Genomic DNA, 20,531 nt, shown 5'->3' on the forward strand with positions numbered 1-20,531 from the left:
TAAAAAAAGAGTAAAACCAAAGATTGGACGCAGAGATCGTGGAGCAGAATTTTTAACCATCAATTTTCATTTATTTCTATAAAATTGTTTAAATAGATGTAGTTTTTCAGACGTTATCTTTTATTGACCAAATTTTTAAAATGGCTCTAAGAATTTTTGAAAGACTGAACATTAAACATTTTGAGACTGTTTTTCCTGCCACTCCGTCCATGACCCAGAGTAAGCTTTAGCGCTGTGAAATATAATAAAAATTATTGGCTAAAGGTTAAATGGAGTTTTTTTTAATCCTACTTCACAAAGCCCAGTGTTCTAGCCGAATTTGCAGCTCTTGCGGCACGCCCTCCAGCCTTGCACGAGAAGATCACGACAGCTTCTTTGGCAGGCTTGTCACGTCCGTAAGCCTTGGTGAATTCTTCCTCCGGCAAATTCAAGGCTTTCTCCAGGGCGGCCACTAAAATAAGTAGGTTCGTTTATAAATCAAATAGTCTTTGGACCCATATGAATCCTCACATGGAATGTTAATACTGGCGGGTAGGACACCCGTCTCCTCCAGCTCTGATGGACTGCGAACGTCCACAAGGTATTTGTCCGGATGGTTCGGAATATCCTTAACTTCCTCGTAGGTGGCCATTATTGGGAGTTTTGTAAAATTTTATTAAATGCAATCCAAAGGCGGTAAAGCGGCTTATCTTGTCAAATTAAAGCTCTGGCGATAAACTTGACTATCGATAGTTTAAGTTTTGGGACTATCGGTATGAATAATGGTGAATAAAATATACCCTACTTTATCGATAAATTTTAAACCATTTTGAATTGAAAAAATTGGTTTTTAAACTTATGCTGATTACCCACCCACCATTTCATTGTTAAAAAACCACCACATCCAAAATTGTTCATTTTATTGGTTTTATACAATTATAAATCAGTTTCAATTTCACATTTAATAATATTCAAGAATTCACTAAATTATTAAAAAATAGTCGAAGCACAGGCAATAGTTTTCACTAAAAAAAATCAAATTTCAATTGCACGTTATTTCTTTGGCTCCATTCGGCATTTTGAGGAGCTCTACCAACAATTAAATAGCTTTGCAAAATAAATACAGAAAATACAATTTGCCATCGCCCACATAGCACAGCATTCAACTCTTCAATTCTTCACATTAATATACTACTACTGTGTATCAAAATAGTGGTTCGGTTGAAAAATGTTGACCTCACAGGCTGCACATCGACTTTAAACCTAAATATTGTATACAGTTTTTAACTTCATGCTTTTTCATTGGCATTGAACAATCAATTCACTTTCATTACACTTTCCTTAAGTCAACAACGACATTATTATTGGGGGGCCAAACGCACACAATACGCTTGTCTTAATCCACTAGGCTAACTCCTCCGGCACTCGCTTGTTCTAGATTTACAATCAATTATCAAAATATATACTAGAGATTGTGTAAATTCTACGAATTTATGATTGATATCTTATGGTGCGTGTGTGTGTTTTAATACCCAGCTTAGCGCGGTCACAACGAGTATAGTACATATAAAAAGGCAGGAGCCATTTTTGTGTTAGAATTATAAAACAAATCGAACAGAGTGCATCCTGGGAGTTAATCTCCGTTAAATTTGTGGGTACGTGTTGTGGTGTGTTCATCAGTTGTGTTATTTTGTAGGTCTTCTTGGTGGGGTTGGTGTATTTGTGGTTGTGGCTGTGTGATCGAGCGAATAAAATATATATAACAGGGAACTAATCGTAGCGTTTCGACGGTGGTACTAAGTGCTCTGGCAGCACAGTGGGCAGCTCGCAGCCCTCCAGCTTGACGTTGATTAAGTGCAAGGCCAGGGCGAATTCGTCAGAGTCGAGGAAGCCATCACCATCGACGTCCGACAGCTTCCAGATCTTGCTGAGCACCGAGTTGGGCAGTTTCGATTTGATGAGCTCTTGTTTGGCAGCTGAAAGTGGTTTGTGCATTAGTCCAGATTCATGGCAATTCTATTAATCTTAAATGACTTACTAGAACCGGAAATTTTTCCATCGACGGGACCCAGCCCGTTGAAGATTCCGTCTGTGCGAGCCTTGTCCTTGTTGCAGATCCAGTCGTGCTCACCGCAGCCAGCATCGATTCCCTCGCCCTTCATGTAGCCGAATGGTGAGACATGGTCGTCGATGACTCCCTCGAAGGCACCACCTGCACGGAGGAAAAGTAAACAAGAGGTCAGCTCATTTTCGCCATAAATTTGCATTAATTAAGCATGTAATCTAAGTTGATCGGTGCGTCGCCGTGCACAAACATTCAATTTGAGGCAATTAAAACCTTCAGATCGTTTAGGTTCCAATTGACGTCGCCGTCGCCTGCGTCGTCGTAGCCGCCGGTATCGTGACTAGTCCGGCTGACCGACTTAAGCACGTACTCTGTTTGGCCGGCTACTTTAACGGGCAGGGCAATTGTGCCCGGTGCAATTGAAATGGATATATACATATGTGGCTGCGCAGGTTGCCAAGTGCGTTCTCATTTCGCCTTTCTGAAGTTGCCACTTTGAACTGTGGCTCAATTCGTTTGCGGCCTCTTGCTGTCGCATGGGGAAATTGAAAAGGCCAGTCCCGGCTGGATCTGTAGTGCCTAGTATAGGGTTTCGGCTTGAGATCAGTATTTTATTATGGTGGGGGTTTTAAACAGATAACCCTTCCCATATTTTATACTTTTTTTGAGTGTAATGGGGTGTGCTTTCAATTGATTTTTTTAAAGTTTTATTTACTAGGTGTGATGTGGATATTTATTAAGAAATAAACATATATATTAAAAAATAAATAGTTTATTTGCTTGACCATGAGAGTATTATTTCATAACTTTAGAAACTTGTTATAAAATAAGAGATGTGGTCTATGGAATGGCCATAAAATAAACATCAGCTGACAAAACAAAAAAAACTAAATATCAATAAATTTTCAAATTAAAAATGATTTATGTCTAAAATTTAACACTTGTACTAAAATTTAAACGGGCTACGTTATTCTTACGTCAAGCTCTGTCCCTGTACCCGCTTCAGGCTCAGGCTCAGGCTCAGTCTCAGTCTCAGGTTCTGCTTCGGCTACCTTCTCTGGCTCTGAGTCAGATTTGGAGTCCTGCTCTAGCTCCGCCTCGATTTCTGGCACCGGTTCGGCCTTCTTGTCGTTTTCGACGACATTGCCCACCCGACTAGTGCAACTGCTGAACAGGCGGAGCTGCTGCTGGCGCAGATTCTGCAGCCAGCGATCGAAGCGCTCCGCGAACTGCTCCCGCTGGGAACTGGGGGTCAGGAGGTCAGGCTCCGAGGACACATCGAACTCCTCGTCAGAATCCACTTTTTGGTATGCAAGAAAGAGAGAAAGAGAGGTTGACAGAGCAGAAGATCGCACACAGTAGAGCTTCGGTACAGAGTGCGGGCGAGTGCGGAACGGACTTGGACGTGGACGTGGACTTGGACATTGGAAGCTCAAACTGAAAACGAATTAGTGCCAAGTGGAGAACCGAAAGAGCATCAAACAACTTATTTCTGCAAGATCGTGTTAGATGAGTGTATGGCGGACTATTTAGCGACACATTGCTAAACATGTGATGTTCTGGCTCACAGTTCAGGTGTGCCGATTATGATAGAGAAGTGAGTCATAACAGAAGAATATATATAACTAAGGAGAGATCACTGTACAGAGCAGAGGGTCATTCAGCTTCCTATCGCTGCCTTGCTCTGCTCACTGTTTACTTGAAATACCAAAGTCAATTATCCAAAGAACAAAAAAACGGAAATGCACTGAAATCAAATAAAACTGTGCAGCCAGCGATAGCAACGAAAATAAAATCAGAGAAACACATGTGTGTATGTACATAGTGATATATATACATATAGTATATATACACCCTCGAAGACAAAATGCACCAAATTAGAGCCCCGAGTTCTTGACTTTGATTTCGAGCTGTTTGATCGCGATTCGCTTAATCAAGACATTCCTCCACCGCCTCGCTTTCGCGCCCGCCCCGGACTCGAACCAGTGGTGTAATAATAAAACGCAAACACTGCCGCAGTTCATTCACTTGTATTTTAGTGGCTATCGAATTTTCCTCTCACAGCGGTTCCTCTTTGGAACGGCCGATGACACACTGGGCCTGGGTGGAATAATGTCGCATGACATCAGTCGATCGGCTTTTGGGGACTTTGCTTAGATTTCAGCAGAAAAGAGATACGACCGCGTGTATCTTTCAGATACTTTCATCGCCTTATGCCTCAAGGTCATGTGAAATGCGCTAATATTTAAATTAAAACGCCACTCAAGTGGCCCAGTCCATCGGGGCGCAACTGAAAAGATCAGCCAAGGCAGGCCGAACAATGGAGAAGAATGGCTACCGAACGTATATATCATCATAAATGCTTTCTTCCTGCACTTAGCGCATCTCAAATCTGAATTTCTCAAGCTCTCGCGCGGATTAGGCGGAGGATGAGCCACTTAGTGCCACACGTCCCAAGTCACACAGTACGGGAGGCCAATTGATACGCGGCCTCAGGTTGCCAGCCAACGCCATCAAAAGTATCTGGAATCTGACGGTAACCGGTTCGTTCGCCAGAAGATGGGTTGGGTTCGGGCAAGGGATCAGAGTCAGAGGTCTCTGGTCTGTGTTTGAGCAGCTTGTAGCTAAATAAATGCACTGGAATACCTTCTCTGAACATAGCTTTGACTCGCTCTTAAAAGGCAACAAAAATATTGAAATGCAAAGTATTATTATTTGCTTTTCCTATTTTCAATTGCTTAGCCTATTAAGAGATAATTATTTTCGTTCTCCTTGTCTGGCAGTCTGTATATGGAATTAATCCTATTATATATATTATATACTTTTCGGGATTAGTTTTGTTGGCTTCCATTATGGACGATAAAGTCTATACAGGGACAGAGTACACCTATAGCTTTGCTGAAATTAATGATGGGTAATAATCCCACCCAAAACTATGTGTTTAATCATGCTTAGGAGAGTGTTTTTTCTGTTTGTTCAACGATTAAAATTTAGAATTCAAAAGGTTGAATCTTCCACCAGTAACAAGTAGCCACATATGTCTAGTTATTACTTAATTATAGTGTTTACTTTTAAGATAAGCCAAATATGAATACATTTTCTGGCAAATTAGAGCAATGCTAATCATTGAAGACCAGACGGGGCCAGGGACTTTAAAGCTAGCTAGAGTTTAGTGAATAAGCTACATAGAGCGAACTCTTAGAATGATAAGACACTCTCCGAGTGACTTGACCTTACATTGATTTTTATCTAACAGTCTCGGGGCAGGCACATCCCCTAGCAACGCGATAAAGCTCCACAAACAAACCACTCCGCCGGCCCAATAACCGATTCTCGGGGGAAATGGAACAGGTGCACAGTAGCTGCTTTATATTCTATAGCTGAAAGTGTAATTAGGCCTTGAACTGTGGGCCACGCACAAAGTTCACAGGTCGTCATAAACCGGTCCCCAGCCTGCACGTCAGCTTGCACCGAATGGAATTGGCTTTCAATTAAAGTTAGATGTACTTGGGTGACGAATACAGTCCAGACCAGTGACTGATTAACTATATATAGAATATAAACAGTTGGGGATACAACAATAGCAATATAATCAATTATGAACAATTTACTTTTCTTTTTGGTAAGCAAACTAAGGGTTTTAGAACTTCCTTCCATGAAATGAATCATTTTAATTAAAGTACTTTAAAAACTAAAGACTCTTGTTAGGTATTATTATACTGAGCCCAGGTGTATGGCATTATCGTGGACCATTTTACTGGGCGTTTTGGCTCGACTTTGAGTGCGTGGTTTTCGTATAATCGTCATGGTTGCCTGGATGCGTCTGCTCCAAAGAGCCAGATCAAAACCCAGTCGATGGGCGCTCGAGTGTGAAATATTCACCATGCCCAACTGTACGCCCATCTCTCTGTTACTTTTTTCTGTTATTTGTTCCTATTTCCCCTCCCGGGATGAGTCATTCCACCCAATTAGAACGAACCCCGTACCAGCTATCGATATGTTCCAATGCTTACATCATGAGCAACAAGCCTTATCTAACTTGGGCGAAAAAGCAGGTCTACTTCTTTGTCATGACGAAAGCGGAGCAATTCGATAATAATGCAGTCCACTTATTCCAGAGCCACGCCTTTGGCGGCCGCCCACTTTTAAGTACAAAGCAAGTGGCTTATCATTTTACCGCCACCCAGTATTTTACGAGAGATATGAGAATACGTGGGTCCGGTTACTATTTGCTTCCAAAAAAAAAAACTACAATTTGCAAGCGAAAAGTGCGTGTGTGTCGTGCCAAACTGTCACAGGGCGACTACAGTTCGCTCTTCTTATCAGTTCTCGGGTCTTATCACTTTGTTTGTATAGCAGTATAGCTCCTCAAATATGTTTCATATATATTAGAGGGTTATAAGTATATATAGCCGTTGCCAGGCGTATTGCATAATTCTGAAAAAAAAAAGCAAACGGCAATAGGAAGCTGGAGATGTGGGCCAGCGAAAGGCCCGAAAGGCACGTTTTCGATGCAACTGAAGCTGCCGCTTTGGCTGCAGCTAAGTTTCAATTGTATCTATTAGATACATTTGGTTGTGGCCTGGCTCTGACTTCTCTCTCTCTCTCTCTCTCTAGCCCGACTCGGGCAAAACTAGTTTTCCTCGCAATTCGGCTTGGCAAATATCTGGGTTAACTTGGGAATTTTCGCGCTGCGCATGCGCAATATTCCAGTGCGATGAGAAAGCGAAAACGCTTTCAGAAAACTTGGTCATTCCAAGCTTGATATCTAGCCCGTGATTTCGCTGCGAAACCACCAAGTATGAGTCGGAGTCGAAGTCGGAAGCCTGGTATCATCCGGGTGACTGCACAGTGCAGTGTGACGGGTGCGATAAAGCCAGATGTTTGCATGACGTTGACTTACCCTTGACCACGGGCTCGGTGACGAGCGTCATCTCCTCCTGGGGGATCATCTCCATTAAACGGGCAATATCCTTGGCTAGCATGTTGTCAACGATGTCCAGCAGATGGGGCTTCAGCGAGTGGAACTTGGTAAAGTCCTGGTGCTGCAGTACCTCCTGCATCTTCTTGATGTCGGGGAAGTCGCCAGGCGAAATGGAGTGCTCCCTCTGGATGCGGTCGTAGATCTGGCCGAGGTTCTTAATGAGGTCCTTCTTTTTGCTGTCCTTGCCGAACACCGACGGCATGTCCTTGCGCAGCTCAGAAATGATGAAAGCGTGCACCTTGGCCAGACGCGCCCGCTTGATCAGATCATTCAGCTTACGGAGAGCTGCATTTCTCGGCAACGATTGCAAATCCCTGAACAGATCCTGCTCCTCGTCCTCGAACAGGCGACGGTTGGCGTCGAAGCGCAGGGGCTGATCCCAGAAAGATCCAATGTAGACACGAGCCACCTCTGGCGTTTGCAGCACCTTGCCCAGGGACCACATAAGGGCTCCATAGACGCGCATCAGCTGCTGGTGGTCGATCATGTCAGCTTTGTTGAGGATGATTCGGATCTTGTCGTCGTGGCCCTTGAGCGCTTCGATGGACCGACGGAACTCGTCCGAAATGTCCAGCTTGTGGGCGTCAAAGAGCAGGATAATACGGTCCACGCGCTCCGCGAACCATTCTAAAACACCTGTAAAGTCGTAGCCACGATCGATGCGCTGTTTCTCGCCGGACAGAATACCGGGCGTGTCCACAATGGAGATGGCGTTGAGCACAGGCGAGGCCACGCTGCTGCACTGGAAGCGATTCAGGAAGGCGTTTCCGTACTTGGAGAGAGGACGGAACTGCTTCTTAGGATCCACGACAAGGGCGTTGCCGGGGATGACGCCCTCCTTATCGTCATACATCACGGCAATGAAGCGATCTGTTGTAGGTTCCGGACCGATCCGAATACCGGGGAAATCACGCTCCAGCAGATACCTAATGAAGGTGGTCTTTCCTGTGGAGTACTGGCCCACCAGCAAGATCATGGGCTTGGCATCGAAGTCAGGGTCCTCCAGCTTCGGGGAGTGGAAGTCATGGAACTGGTAGTGTTCCTCCAGTGGCAAAAGCTTGCTTTTGTAGATCTTTTTCAACTCGCCGATCACATTCTCCACCACCTCTTGGGTGTTCTTCTCGCGCTTCAGGAAGCTGAACATATTGCAAATTCTAATTAGAAAACCAGCGAAATGGAAGTCGGAAACTCGGACTGTCGGGAGTTCTTGGGGGGAGTATGCACTGTGTCCGCGCGGATTTGTCGGCTATATCGGTTATAGCGACTAAAGTAGTTACGGCCGTGGATGCGTGTGTCTACACTCGATATTCTGGCGCTGCGCTGGGACTTGTGTAGTGAATGTGGCGAATGATTCACGGGACGTATTATTTTTGGAAGCAGTGTTGTCAATTTAGCCTTTTTTCTGTTCTTTCAAAACCGGTCTCACAGAAGATTTTCCGAAATATGTTTAAACGGCGAATTTGGTTCGTTTTAAAAGTGCATCCTATTTCTTTATGATAAAGAAATGTTAAAAATGTAAAAGATTTACAATTGAAAAGATGAATACTCTGATATTAATTTTTTTTCTTTAGGTAAAATTTAGTCAAAAAAATCTTTTGGCAACACTGTCTGGAGCATGACTATCGAATTATCGATTGCATACGTGGCGTTTTTGTCTATCGAACTGCTACCGCCCATTTTGCACTACTGCCACACAGTTCATGATGGCGCGCGAATGAGATTTTGAATTATTTTTAGCTTACCTGTCTCCAGCATCTTTTCGCGGCATTTTAGTCATTTAGTAAGCCCTAATTCAATTAAAATCAAATATACGTAAAATTTTTGGGCTTTAGAATTGGAGTCAGCAGAAATTAAGCCAAAGAGCGCTGATCTGGAGTCTTCTGGGCAGCACTATAGCGCAGCTTGCATTATCTACTTGAATTTTTATGTTTAGGTAAATATTGTTACTTTTACCAGTTTGAACTAATAAAAGTTTATGGCTACGTCGACCACATTTGAATGAAGTTTAAAAGGTAAGAAGTATTGTTTAAGTAAGAAAAGGTAAGAAAAATACAACTAGATCCCAAGTTTTTTACAAACCAAATGCTGTTAGTATAATTTTTTACAATAATGAGCAAATTCTTAATTAATGCTTTAAGAGTTCCACATCATCGCTGCTGTGAGGAATGGCAGGGTCTAGGCCAAAGTTCATCTTCATAACATCACAGAAAACAGAGAGAAATATAAAGGCATCCACAAAGTGGTTAATTGTAAAGCCCAAGCTTCGATCCTTGGGATTATGCATGCTGATCAGAGACTGAACGACCAGCAATATTCCAGCTGCCACCTGTTTACAAAAATAAAGAACAAACATATGCTTTAAGGTAGCTACTTTTTTATTCTTTTAAAATCTATAATTGTACATCAAGTCTTAAATTTAGATAATCTTTTGGTGTAAATCGTTGGATTACGTCTAGTTCTAGGGGGTTTTTGCATGCTGATCGATAAGTCTGAGAGGCTGGGACGAGTACTCTATGCCAAAACCGGATATGATAACGTTTACTACGGATATTATGAACACGACTACCAAAATTACATCGTTCAGGATAACGGCCGCGGTCTGATCCTGCTGTTTGTTTATGTTGAGACTACCGATGGCCACAAACAGAATGCCCACCAAAAGCTGTCGAAATGGATGTGGAAAGTGGTTAGATCAATACAATAATTCCACTGAAGCACACTAGTTAACGTTGTTTAGGAGGTCACCCTGCGGCGGGGGCAAGCGACTGTCAAAGGCCGAGATAAATAGATTTATCATCGTTGTGAAAAAGGCGAAACCCGTGCGAACGTGGTTTATTACATTGGCCGATTGGTGAAACTCTGGCTGGTGCAGCCGGCAGTCCCGCAGCAAACTCAGAGACAGACTCAGCACGCCCGACAGAATCTACACAGAGAAGAAACGTAACCAAATTAGATTATTCTTATCGTCTTTACTTGGCGACGTTTTGAATTTCACTTTCCAAAAACTTTCAGTTTGAGGAAGTAAAATTAATGGAAATCTATTTACCATTATTGATATTATTTATTCTCTGTGTAGATCAAACAAGGTCTAGGAAATAAGCTTACCTGCAGCACTATGGACAGACTAATCAGGATCAGCATTAACTTGTAGAACTGATGTTGTTCGCCAACTTGGAGGATATATTTCAATTGAGAAGCGTTCGCCGTCAGAAGAGCTATGTCCAGCATTCCCTGGGCGATAGTCTTTTTCGTAGCATATCGATTCGCATCCATGGCTTTCATCTGAAATAAAAATAAACTTTATTTTAACTTTAAAAAAATGAACAATTTTTAATTACATTATTGAGAAAAGAAGCCATTGTGCCTGCGCAAAAGTACAATTCGAACTGACTGATTTTGAAGATTCAATTTTAGAGTTCTTTGTTATCTTTGCCGCTCATATTAGGTATTGTTTTGATAAGAAAACAGAACTTTACGATTCAAACTAATGAAACAACAAACATATGTACATCGGGGGCAAGGATGATAGTGTTTTATTCATGTAGAAGCATTCAAAAAATATGACATAAATATAAATAAATAAAGTACAAAAAAGGAGTCTTTAAAGAAGTGACGTACCTGCCAGGCTTTCTTTTTGGGTTTCTGTAAAACAAACAAAGGAATTAACTAAGCTAGAAATCCTTCTATTAGCTAGCACAGGGTGTGTCTAATGAGGACATGAAAACTAAAAAATCGATATGAGAACAAACGGTGGGAATTAAAGCTATTTTTCGCACAGCTCATCGGAGTTTAAGGTGCATGAGGCAAACAAGTGGCTCCCCATATGTACTATATTATTTTAAATTGCACGAACAGTCGTGGACAAAGACAACAACAACAACAATGACAATTACACGGACCGACAATTACGGGTTGGCTACAAATGGGGATACTGGGCAGTATCTGACTCACGAATAAATAAATAATTTATAAACAGGAATTCACATTGAAGATCAAGGCCAAGGTATGTGAGTGAGAAATGTGCAGATGTGACGACACTTGTAGTCGAAATATTTTTTGACTTACCTCAGATTCGTTGATCCGCTCATCCACTGTGGCCACCTGAGCCATGATGAATGAATCTTGGATTGTTTATTGCCAATTTGAGTTTTATTTTCGGTCACACCCCAGTGCACTTTGGCTCGGTTCGAGATTGAAACAAAAGAACTCAAAAATGTTCAATTCGACTTGTTTTGTTTTTCATTGTCTCCACGAATTGGAAACGAAAATGTTGTTGCTTTTGATGGCCGTTGTCGTGGAGACACATCCAAACGATTAAACAACCAACACTGGAATGAAATTGTGTTTAGCCAAGAGAGCTCCAAGCCCCCATATGAGACCTGAAAAGCGCGCGATATAAGCCAAAACGATTCCATGAGTAATCGCAGCAGTTCAGTGCTTTGAAATGGATTTATTGATTTTGTTATTAAGCTTCAGCATATGTATCAGCGCGATCTTTCCCAAGACAATAAGTGAAAGTAGCCAATTTTTCCCATTGAGAAATTGGAGAAACCTAAAAGCGTAAACAACCTAAAGAACACTCGACCCATTTTTTCCAAAATTTAAGTGATGATTTATTTTGTAATGAATCTTTGCCGTTCTGTGGCCATCGGAAGGAGCAAACGTGGGGACATTAAGAAAACCCATAATAGTGATTATTTATAATCACTCATAATAGTGAGAAAGGGAGTGATTATTTTTCTTCCATCCAGAAAAATAGTCAAAAAATGTATTCCAAAATAGGTTTTAGGGTTTTGATGCAGATTAACAGAGAATCTATCCACGATTCTCTTAACGTATTCCGCTTCAGGATCGGACCAAAATTGGCAAAGATATGGATATCGTGGTGTACCATATAGGCTGCTCCCGTCATTTGAAAAAGATTCGAAAAAGAGGATCCATCAGAAAAATTGTCTAAAAATTTATTCAAAAATAGGTTTAAGGTTTTGATGCAGGTTAACGGAGAATCTATCCACGATTCTTTTAAAGTATTCCGTTTCAGGATCGGACCAAAATTGGCAAAGATATGGATATCGTGGTGTACCATATAGGCTGCTCCCGTCATTTTCCCCATTCGAAAAAGAGGATCCATCAGAAAAATTGTCTAAAAATTTATTCAAAAATAGGTTTTAAGGTTTTGATGCAGATTAACAGAGAATCTATCCACGATTCTTTTAAAGTATTCCGTTTTAGGATCGGACCAAAATTGGCAAAGATATGGATATCGTGGTGTACCATATAGGCTGCTCCCGTCATTTTCCCCATTCGAAAAAGAGGATCCATCAGAAAAATTGTCTAAAAATTTATTCAAAAATAGGTTTAAGGTTTTGATGCAGGTTAACGAAGAATCTATCCACGATTCTTTTAAAGTATTCCGCTTTAGGATCGGACCAAAATTGGCAAAGATATGGATATCGTGATGTACCATATAGGCTGCTCCCATCATTTTCCCCATTCGAGAAAGGGGTTCCATCAGAAAAAAAGTCAAAAAATTGATTTAAAATAGGTTTTAAGCAATGTTTGATTGAGGAAAGTTTTTCCTGGGTTTGCTGTTTACAAAATGGTACTTTATTTCCTGATCGGCTACAAATTGGGAGAGCTATGGCCATCGGTAGGAGCAAAAGTGGGGAAAACAAGAAAACATATCATTTTATGGTGGTACCCCTAGGGAAAATTTCGAAGAATTTAAAAACGATATTTAAGCAATGTTTTGAATGAGGAATGCCGCTCCTGGGTTCGGTGATTACAAAATGGTAATTAATTTATGATAACCTCCACAAGAGTATTTAAATTTATATGAATGTAGATCGAGGTCGACTTTGAAATTATTTTTAAGTATAATACCAAACTCCCACATCAATCATTCATTTTTTATTTGATTTCAGTTAAATACTACCAGTTTTCATTATTTATTTTCCAAGTCGTATCCACACAACTACAAATTTAAACGTATAATTTAGAGACATCAAAAGAAAAAGTCATGGAGTTACCAATACCGGAAGCACAGTATTGGGATGTTACAAAGAGTGCCCAAAAGGAGAGGGAAATTGTACGGGATTTCGTACCCAAAGGAGTACCCCTAAACATTGTCAATTATGCCGAGGTCTTCGACTCCGATACGTTCTTTTTGGAGTGCCAGAAGTACAGGGACTATTACCGCGATCCTTATTCCAAGGTACAGCGTCCGAAAAGTTTTGAACTTTACAAGGGAAAGTGTGGGACTAAGTTGGATCGAAGACTGGCGGTGATGTTGCAATCTGTGGCAGCCAACGAGGATAGTCTTCCCCTCATATATCCTTTAATTGTCAACAGATCCATGAACATCGGAAAGGGATTTGGAATGACAGCTCAGCACTCACAAATTTCTTCTACAGTTTACAAAAGATGACATAGTATATGCGATGTAATAATAATTTTAGAACTCAGTGGACAACCGGCGAAACAAGCCATTCTATTATTAAAAGTGGTTATAATATTAGCCAATCGACCGATTTTTTTCAATGGGAATTCATTTTTGTATTTAAGAAATTTGAGTACTTTATTTACTAGGCAGGGAAAGCAGTTTCAATAAATAGCATTTTAAATACTTTGCGCCCTTTGATGTATTAAACATACACATACACACCATAGTTTCGAATTTCATGGGTTCTTGATCTTAGCTGACACAAGGATTTGATATATACTTTTTAATAAGCCTTTCACAAATGGCGTTTAAGCAGGTAAACACTCTAAAAAGTCTTTCTGTGCACGGCGCGCTGCCCTTCCTCTTCGAATTCCCGCTTCGATACCCACATCTTCTTGAAGGTATCGAGTGAGGCCAGAATCGAACCGCCCATCCATGTGGAGTAGAGCCGTTCCTGAGGCGCAGCGATCTAAAAAATTCGATACGTAAACCAATATAAATGGTCCAAATAAATTATGTTCTTTGTCAAGCTCACCCTGATCTTGAGATCTTTAGATGAGTGCTTTCTGAGCTCCGACAGCAAACGGTCACCGAATCCCTTGAACAACGTTGAGCCACCAGACAGGACAATGTTCTGATAAAGCATTTTCCTGAGATCCATATCCGACTTCTCGATGGCGTACATTAGAACGTCGTGTATGCCTTCGCACTCTTCGCCTAATAGATCGGGTCGGAAGAGTACCTCTGGCGCTCGGAACCGAGCTGGGCCGATTTCGAAGGTCTTGCCGTCGGGCAGTTTGTATGCAAACTTCTCAGTTTCTACGTTCTCCTCCTTTTGAGGATTGGTGGCCAGATAGCAGACCTTCTCCTTGATGGAGCGTACAATCTCAAATTCAGCTGTCGACCGGAAGTTGAAGCCCTCTCGGCGGATGAGTGTCTTCAGGTAGCGAGTCACATCGCGCCCAGCAATATCCACGCGCATAATACTGTGAGGCATCGCGAAGCCCTCATAGATGGGGACAGCATGCGTCACACCGTCACCGGAGTCCAGTACCACACCGGTTACGCGGCCAGTAGCATAGCTAAATGTTATACGAAATACGATTAGCTGAAAGCGAATAAGATTCTTTGGAATACTTACAGACTAAGTACGGCCTGCATGGAAACAAAGAGCGCAGGTGCATTGATACTTTCAAAGAAGAATTCAGCTGCTTTCTCGCGATTACGACGAGGATTCAGTGGCGCTTCGGTAAGTAGCACGGGGTGATCTTCAGTGAAGGTGGATAGTTGTTCCTAAATGAAAAAAAATGAAGGTCGGCAAATAAAATAAAATTGTTGCAAGTAACGCATACTTTGCTGTAAATGTAACTCCATATCCGCTCCATGTCATTCCAGTCGGTGACAATGCCGTGTTCCATGGGATACCGGATGCTGAGCAGACCACGGTGTTCCTCTGCCTTGGGGCCCACAAATATGTCGCCCTCCAGGGCTCCAGCCATTACCCGAACATGCTTCGGTCTGCCAATGCTACAAAACCATATTAATATCGAAGCTGCCTATGTTGGATTCATAGTACTCACTAATTGGGAAACCTGCATTTTGGAATGTGCTCACCAGCAAAGCCGGCTTTGATCACACCGGAGCCCTAAAAAGAAAGAAATTCATGTCAAAATATTCATAAAATATTTTTGAATTCGCCTTTTAAATTAAACAAGTAACATATAAAATTATAAATTTATTAAATGGAATCTTTTAGAGTGCCGGAGGTAGACATGATGACCGTGTCAAAGAACTCGATGGTCGAAAGAGAGTTCCTGCTGAAGTTCGTGCCTCGGATCGGTTTAACCAACGTAAGCTACGGGGGCTTGTACAAGGTGGACAAGTGGTACCTAGATAGCCAGCAGTATCGGGACATGACCCGCGATCCCTACAACAAGATGCTTCCTCCGAAGAGCTTCACCAGGTACAGGGGAAAGTGTGGTATCAAGATAGACAGGAATCTGATTGAGATGAGTCGTCCTCCTCCTGCGCACGTTGATCAAATTCCTCTGGTATATCCCCAGGAATACGGCCACCCGATGCACCTCAGCGGGGGCTTCCGGTTACAGGGGCGCTTTGCCCGTCAAGGTGCCACTACTTTCAGGAAACGTTAGTCTTCAAAATTTATAATTTTATATTTGGTTCTGAATAAACCCATGTTTGGTCTTGGCGAGCAGAGGTATTAGTCATGGTGGCCAACACGAAATACGGCTTGAAAGTTTTCGACAAAGGGACGGGCTGCAGGTGATGTCACTATGTTTTTGAAAGACGCCCAAAGCTCCAAACTCCACGGGTAAATTATGATTTTACGCAGCTTGGCTGCCCACTTACGTTATCTATGACGACGGGCTGGTTGACGACGACATCATAAGGCTCCATTTTGTGCGTTTATAAAAATTTGCAAATTTTCTAATAGTTGGTCGCAGATAACTCTATCGCTATCGGGCGATAGCGATAACAGCGTTGAGGCGTTTTGCAGCACTGCCAGCTGGTTCTTTCGATTGGCAGGCAAGAGTGTCATCCCTAACTCTTGTTGTTTTCAATTTTTTGTTTGATGAAATGGCTGAAGCTGAAGCTAAAGTGGACAAAAAACCGGAGGTGAAACCGCCGCCCGGCCTAAAGGCCATCATAGACCACTTGTCGCAGGTGTACCCCGAGCAGCCGAATCCGCTGCAGGTCACTACCTTGCTGAAATACTGGCTGGGCGGCCAAGATCCATTGGACTACATCAGCATGTACAACCATCCCGGGGACATGGATAGGAATATTCCGCCCCACTGGCACTACATTAGTTTCGGACTGAGTGACCTACACGGCGACGAAAGGGTCCACCTGCGCGAGGAGCAGGTCACCCGCTCGGGCATGGGATTCGAGCTAACTTTTCGACTCGCCAAGACCAGAGACGAGCTGCACCAGCAGTTGGAAAACCCGGAGAAACCGCAGCGTCCACCAACCTGGCCAGCAAACCTACTGCAATCTATCGGGCGTTACTGTTTCCAAACTGGCAATGGGCTTTGCTTTGGCGACAACATCCCCTGGCGCAGAAGTCTTGATGGTAGTGATACCTCTAAGCTGCAGAGCCTTCTAGTGGCACAGGATCCCCAACTAGGATGTATAGAAACGCCTTTTGGCACTGTGGATTTCTGTCAGATCGTTGGTGTGTTTGAAAACGAATTGGAGCAAGCTTCTCGATGGAACGGGCGTGGCGTTCTAAACTTTCTTCGGCAGGATGTGGAAACTGGAGGCGATTGGCTGGTGACAAATATGGACCGAAAAATGAGCGTCTTTGAACTCTTTCCAGAAACTCTTCTTAACCTGCAGGACGACCTGGAGAAGCAGGGCTCTGATCTGGCTGGTGTCAATGCGGACTTTTCCTTTCGGGAGTTGAAGCCCAAAAAGGATGTGAAGGAGGAGGTTGACTTTCACGCACTGAGCGAGAAATGCGCCAACGAGGAGAATAACCGTCCCTTGAACGAGTCACTTTTCAAGCGCGAGGAGCCGAGTTTCCCCCAATCCATGTCGATGAGCAGTAATTCTCTGCACAAGTCCTGTCCTCTAGATTTTCAGCCTCTAGCTCCCAACTGCATCTCCTTAGATGGCATTGAAATAACCCTGGCGCCTAACGTGGCTAAGTACTTACTTCTGGCCATCAAGGATCGCATCCGGCATGGACGACATTTCACATTTAAGGCCCAACATTTGGCTCTCACGTTTGTAGCGGAATCGGTCACTGGATCTGCAGTCAGTCGGAATGAGCCCTATGGGGTCCTTGGATATTGGGTTCAGGTACTGATTCCTGAGGACCTGGTTCCACGCATGCTGGAAGACTTCCGAGGTGCAGGCTTGAACGAGACCTGCGAACCAACCCAAAGAATCGAGCTAGAGTGGCCCGACAAGAACCTGAAGCTTATCGTGGACCAGCCGCCACCAGTTCTCCCACCCCCCGTTCTGCCCATGTCACTGGACGCATCATCACTGAAGATTTCCTAGCTAGTATTAGTATTATTTTAACTTAATCAAACTGAATCTTCCACTAACAAGTAAGTTTTACATGTATCCATTCGACCATCTAACACAATGCACGTGCGGCCTTTGCTCCCAGTCTCCAGGAGTCCAGCCAAATATATATATCCATGCAATCCAAAAACACTTCACCTGCTTTTGAACCCAGCCGCATTGGGAGAGGAAGCGCCGGCACCATTGGCAAAAGTGAACAATGCACTATGGTTTTTTTTTCGTTTTTCTTGGCATAAACTCTAATTTTAATCCTATTGAATTGAAATTTGGTTTGTATACATTTTTGAAGCTCCTAAGATTACATACCAAGTTTCAAATGATTTGGGGCACTATTTCATATAGCTGCCATATAACCGATCTGGCCGATTTGCCCCAACTTTTTTGTTTATCAAGCTATTGCTTTGAAATTTGGTTTGTATACATTTTTGAAGCTCCCAAGATGACTTACCAAGTTTCAAATGATTTGGGGCACTATATCCTATGGCTGCCATATAACTGAATGATCGGAAATGACCCAACTTTCGTGTTTTTAAAGATAGAAAGATGGAACTTAGTACAGATTATATTTTTGGTCAGTTAATCCGACCTACCAAATTTCATAACGATCGGTCGACTATATCTTATAGCTGCCATATAACTGAACGATCTGAAATGGTTTTTTGTAGAAATACCAACTTTGGTTTTTTTTGAAGATAGAAGTTTGTGACTTTTTTTAGATTTTATATTATAATAAATTGAGTTATATTATCATATTCTCATAAGGATCGGTCCACTAAATCCGATTTTTGCGATAAATATCCGGTTTTAACTGAACGACTGAACACATATTGTACTAGAAAATTTTGATTTTTTCGAAAACGTGTGGATTCGGACAAAAAGGGTTAGTTTTTCATTAATCTGCACACTTTGGTTAATAGTTTCTCGTTTAAAACTTTTTGCAACACTTTGCCATGCAAAAGTACTGATCCACAAAACACAACTACACTTGTTTAGCTCGTTCTAAAAATACACATAAACAAAACACGGTACAATTGGACAAAACACATAAGAACGACACAAAAATTGGTAAACTTTAGTTTTACATACCTGGACAATCGTTTTCCATATTTATTCAATTAACTTTTTCTTATACTTTTGCCTCAACAAACGATCAAAGTCGCAAAATTTTTCCTCCAATTTCATAAAAAACTGGTGTTACTTAATCACCTGACTTTAACAGCTGGCCAGCAGAACAGTGTTGCTCCATATGTTAAAGTTGCATATTTTTTTATCTGTCTAGGGTGTTTAAAAATTAAAAATAAAAAAATTTGTAAGATACAAACAAAACAAAAAATCGACTTTATGCCAAAAAAAACGCGAAAAAAACCATAGTGCAATGCCCCGGTTGAGTCAGTTTGGGGTCAGCTTTTTGAGTGCGGCGTCGTCGTCTTTGGTGGCTGCGGCGGATATGACCACTTAACGGCCTGTGGATGTCAACGCCACCACCTAGCCACACATCAATTGATGGCTCTGCGCACTGCGCAGTGTGCAGCGAGATGCTTCAGTTTCTAACTCTGAGAATTGATCAATTAGAAGCGTTTTTAATTTCTGCAAAAATCCCAGCCTTGAGATCATGTGATTTGTCTGAAGCCGGAGGTGGCGGTCATCAAAGATGACCCTGGACCGTTGGAGCGCTGGTGCAGCTGTAAGCGTCCAGTTTGTATTTGTGCCCATCTTCGCCTGGTTGCCTAGGTGAATTTTTGTTTACCGCAGAGAACGCTGAACGCCGACGCTGTGGTCTCTGGTCTCAGTCGCTCCGATTAGCCACCTCAAGTGAGCGGAGTAGAGCCGAGCGAGGCGGAGTAGAGCCGAGCGACAAATTATTAGCGACGACACAAGCGCTCGGTTGTGTTCCCGCTCGCAAGTTCTTGAATTGAACCGGTGACCTTCGATTTCGGCAGTGACCCCCCCGCTTCTGGGGGCGGTTATTCCGGCGTCGTCATCGAGCGGACACGTGCACGGGCTTTGATAGTGCGAAAAAGTTCTGCGATAGCCGCCACAATTCGCTTCATTGTTGGGGGCTAGCGGTAGCTCACATTACATTGAGGTTTTGCCATTGCTGCCCGTCCCCGGGGGGCGGCAAAAAGAAAAACGCTTGCAGAACAGAGCATGGCAATGAACCGTAGAACGTAGATACGTATATCTACAGCCCTCTGCCCCCCAAAATACGCCGTGCATTCGCCAAGGGCGTGCATATCTGAAAAATGCGACAAATTTTAGTTATCGCAGTGTAATGCAATCTGCAATCTGCGCAGCTAAATACTACAAAAAATTATGCTACAACGTTGCTGACCAGATATTGAGTCAGGGAAATGGAATGGGGAGGAATGTATTATATATCCACAAGTATTTGGCTTATGAAACGAATGTCAACGGTTTCTAATTTAAAACTTATTCATTAATTTTCTTTGTTTACTCAGCCCTGTAATGGGATACATGGATCGAGTTGCTATTTCTCCAATTTGTTACCTTGTAGTTATTTAAATAGTTTCAAACCTATAGCCCTAGTTACGGTTGCCATTCCATACGATTTTTGAACCTTCAAGCATAAGTAACATTCTTGATAATCGTTATCTTTAAACTTTTGGAGAATGAATCAATTGTTTTGAATAAAAATTAAATAAAATCAGACTTTTGGAAAGTCGTACTCTCCCTTTATGTACTTCCCTATCTTGGTGCCTCGTATATAGTTGGGTGTAGGGATTACTGGCAATGTAAACTGCATTCCCATTTGGAGGAGGGACAAACAGCGATAAACGTGCCCAAATATTTAGCTAGCCAATTCCGTCAGACCGACAGATAATTCGCCGGGATGGGGAAATTCGGACCATATACTGGTATCGTCTGGGAACATTTGGGTGCATTGTGGCTGACTGATTACGGGAGTGCATCCACTGATCAGGCTCTGTTCGTTTCTGTACATTTCAGCCACCAACAGACATAGACCATGGCCGAGAATGAGCCTC

The 20,531-nt window shown here is 42.5% G+C and overlaps 7 protein-coding genes across 14 annotated transcripts; 3 read left to right on the forward strand and 4 right to left on the reverse strand.

Moving 5' to 3' along the window:
- Positions 1 to 112: 112 nt before the first annotated feature.
- LOC108129870 (rhodanese domain-containing protein CG4456) lies at positions 113 to 719 on the reverse strand. The gene is made up of 3 exons (XM_017248148.3): positions 511 to 719; positions 292 to 451; positions 113 to 232 (listed from the first exon to the last, which is right to left on the reverse strand). The coding sequence occupies exons 1-3, from the start codon at positions 629 to 631 to the stop codon at positions 172 to 174; spliced, it is 342 nt and encodes a 113-aa protein (XP_017103637.3). The 5' UTR covers positions 632 to 719; the 3' UTR covers positions 113 to 171.
- Positions 720 to 882: 163 nt separating this feature from the next.
- Positions 883 to 8,912, reverse strand: Past1 (putative achaete scute target 1). Its single transcript, XM_017247692.3, has 4 exons — positions 8,771 to 8,912; positions 6,948 to 8,164; positions 2,018 to 2,191; positions 883 to 1,955 (listed from the first exon to the last, which is right to left on the reverse strand). The coding sequence occupies exons 1-4, from the start codon at positions 8,803 to 8,805 to the stop codon at positions 1,750 to 1,752; spliced, it is 1,632 nt and encodes a 543-aa protein (XP_017103181.1). The 5' UTR covers positions 8,806 to 8,912; the 3' UTR covers positions 883 to 1,749.
- A 191-nt stretch (positions 8,913 to 9,103) lies between these two features.
- NijC (Ninjurin C) lies at positions 9,104 to 11,391 on the reverse strand. Of its 8 annotated transcripts, none has more exons than XM_070281460.1 (4): positions 10,647 to 10,667; positions 10,367 to 10,512; positions 10,134 to 10,310; positions 9,104 to 9,354 (listed from the first exon to the last, which is right to left on the reverse strand). In XM_070281460.1, the coding sequence occupies exons 2-4, from the start codon at positions 10,385 to 10,387 to the stop codon at positions 9,154 to 9,156; spliced, it is 399 nt and encodes a 132-aa protein (XP_070137561.1). In that variant the 5' UTR covers positions 10,388 to 10,512; positions 10,647 to 10,667; the 3' UTR covers positions 9,104 to 9,153. The 8 variants fall into 8 exon arrangements, with proteins under 8 accessions (XP_070137561.1, XP_017103187.2, XP_070137557.1 ...); XM_070281456.1 differs by lacking the exons at positions 9,104 to 9,354; positions 10,367 to 10,512 and adding exons at positions 9,398 to 9,690; positions 11,094 to 11,377 and having other exon boundaries at positions 10,647 to 10,670; XM_070281457.1 differs by lacking the exons at positions 9,104 to 9,354; positions 10,367 to 10,512 and adding exons at positions 9,550 to 9,951; positions 11,094 to 11,391 and having other exon boundaries at positions 10,647 to 10,670.
- Positions 11,392 to 13,047: 1,656 nt separating this feature from the next.
- LOC122321526 (uncharacterized) lies at positions 13,048 to 13,455 on the forward strand. The gene has a single exon (XM_043211630.1). It carries the CDS (start codon positions 13,048 to 13,050, stop codon positions 13,453 to 13,455), a length of 408 nt encoding a protein of 135 aa, XP_043067565.1.
- On the reverse strand, positions 13,207 to 15,980 carry Arp1 (Actin-related protein 1). Its single transcript, XM_017247695.3, has 6 exons — positions 15,841 to 15,980; positions 15,051 to 15,115; positions 14,823 to 14,997; positions 14,612 to 14,763; positions 14,006 to 14,552; positions 13,207 to 13,939 (listed from the first exon to the last, which is right to left on the reverse strand). Exons 1-6 carry the CDS (start codon positions 15,886 to 15,888, stop codon positions 13,796 to 13,798), a joined length of 1,131 nt encoding a protein of 376 aa, XP_017103184.1. The 5' UTR covers positions 15,889 to 15,980; the 3' UTR covers positions 13,207 to 13,795.
- Positions 15,098 to 15,679, forward strand: LOC108129584 (uncharacterized). Its single transcript, XM_017247702.3, has one exon. It carries the CDS (start codon positions 15,213 to 15,215, stop codon positions 15,621 to 15,623), a length of 411 nt encoding a protein of 136 aa, XP_017103191.1. The 5' UTR covers positions 15,098 to 15,212; the 3' UTR covers positions 15,624 to 15,679.
- An 88-nt stretch (positions 15,981 to 16,068) lies between the features above and the next one.
- Su(fu) (suppressor of fused) lies at positions 16,069 to 17,652 on the forward strand. The gene has a single exon (XM_043211950.2). The coding sequence runs from the start codon at positions 16,069 to 16,071 to the stop codon at positions 17,497 to 17,499; it is 1,431 nt and encodes a 476-aa protein (XP_043067885.1). The 3' UTR covers positions 17,500 to 17,652.
- The last annotated feature ends 2,879 nt before the right edge of the window (positions 17,653 to 20,531 follow it).

Source organism: Drosophila bipectinata, chromosome 3R (genome assembly GCF_030179905.1).
Source record: "Drosophila bipectinata strain 14024-0381.07 chromosome 3R, DbipHiC1v2, whole genome shotgun sequence".
Classification (NCBI taxonomy): domain Eukaryota; kingdom Metazoa; phylum Arthropoda; class Insecta; order Diptera; family Drosophilidae; genus Drosophila; species Drosophila bipectinata.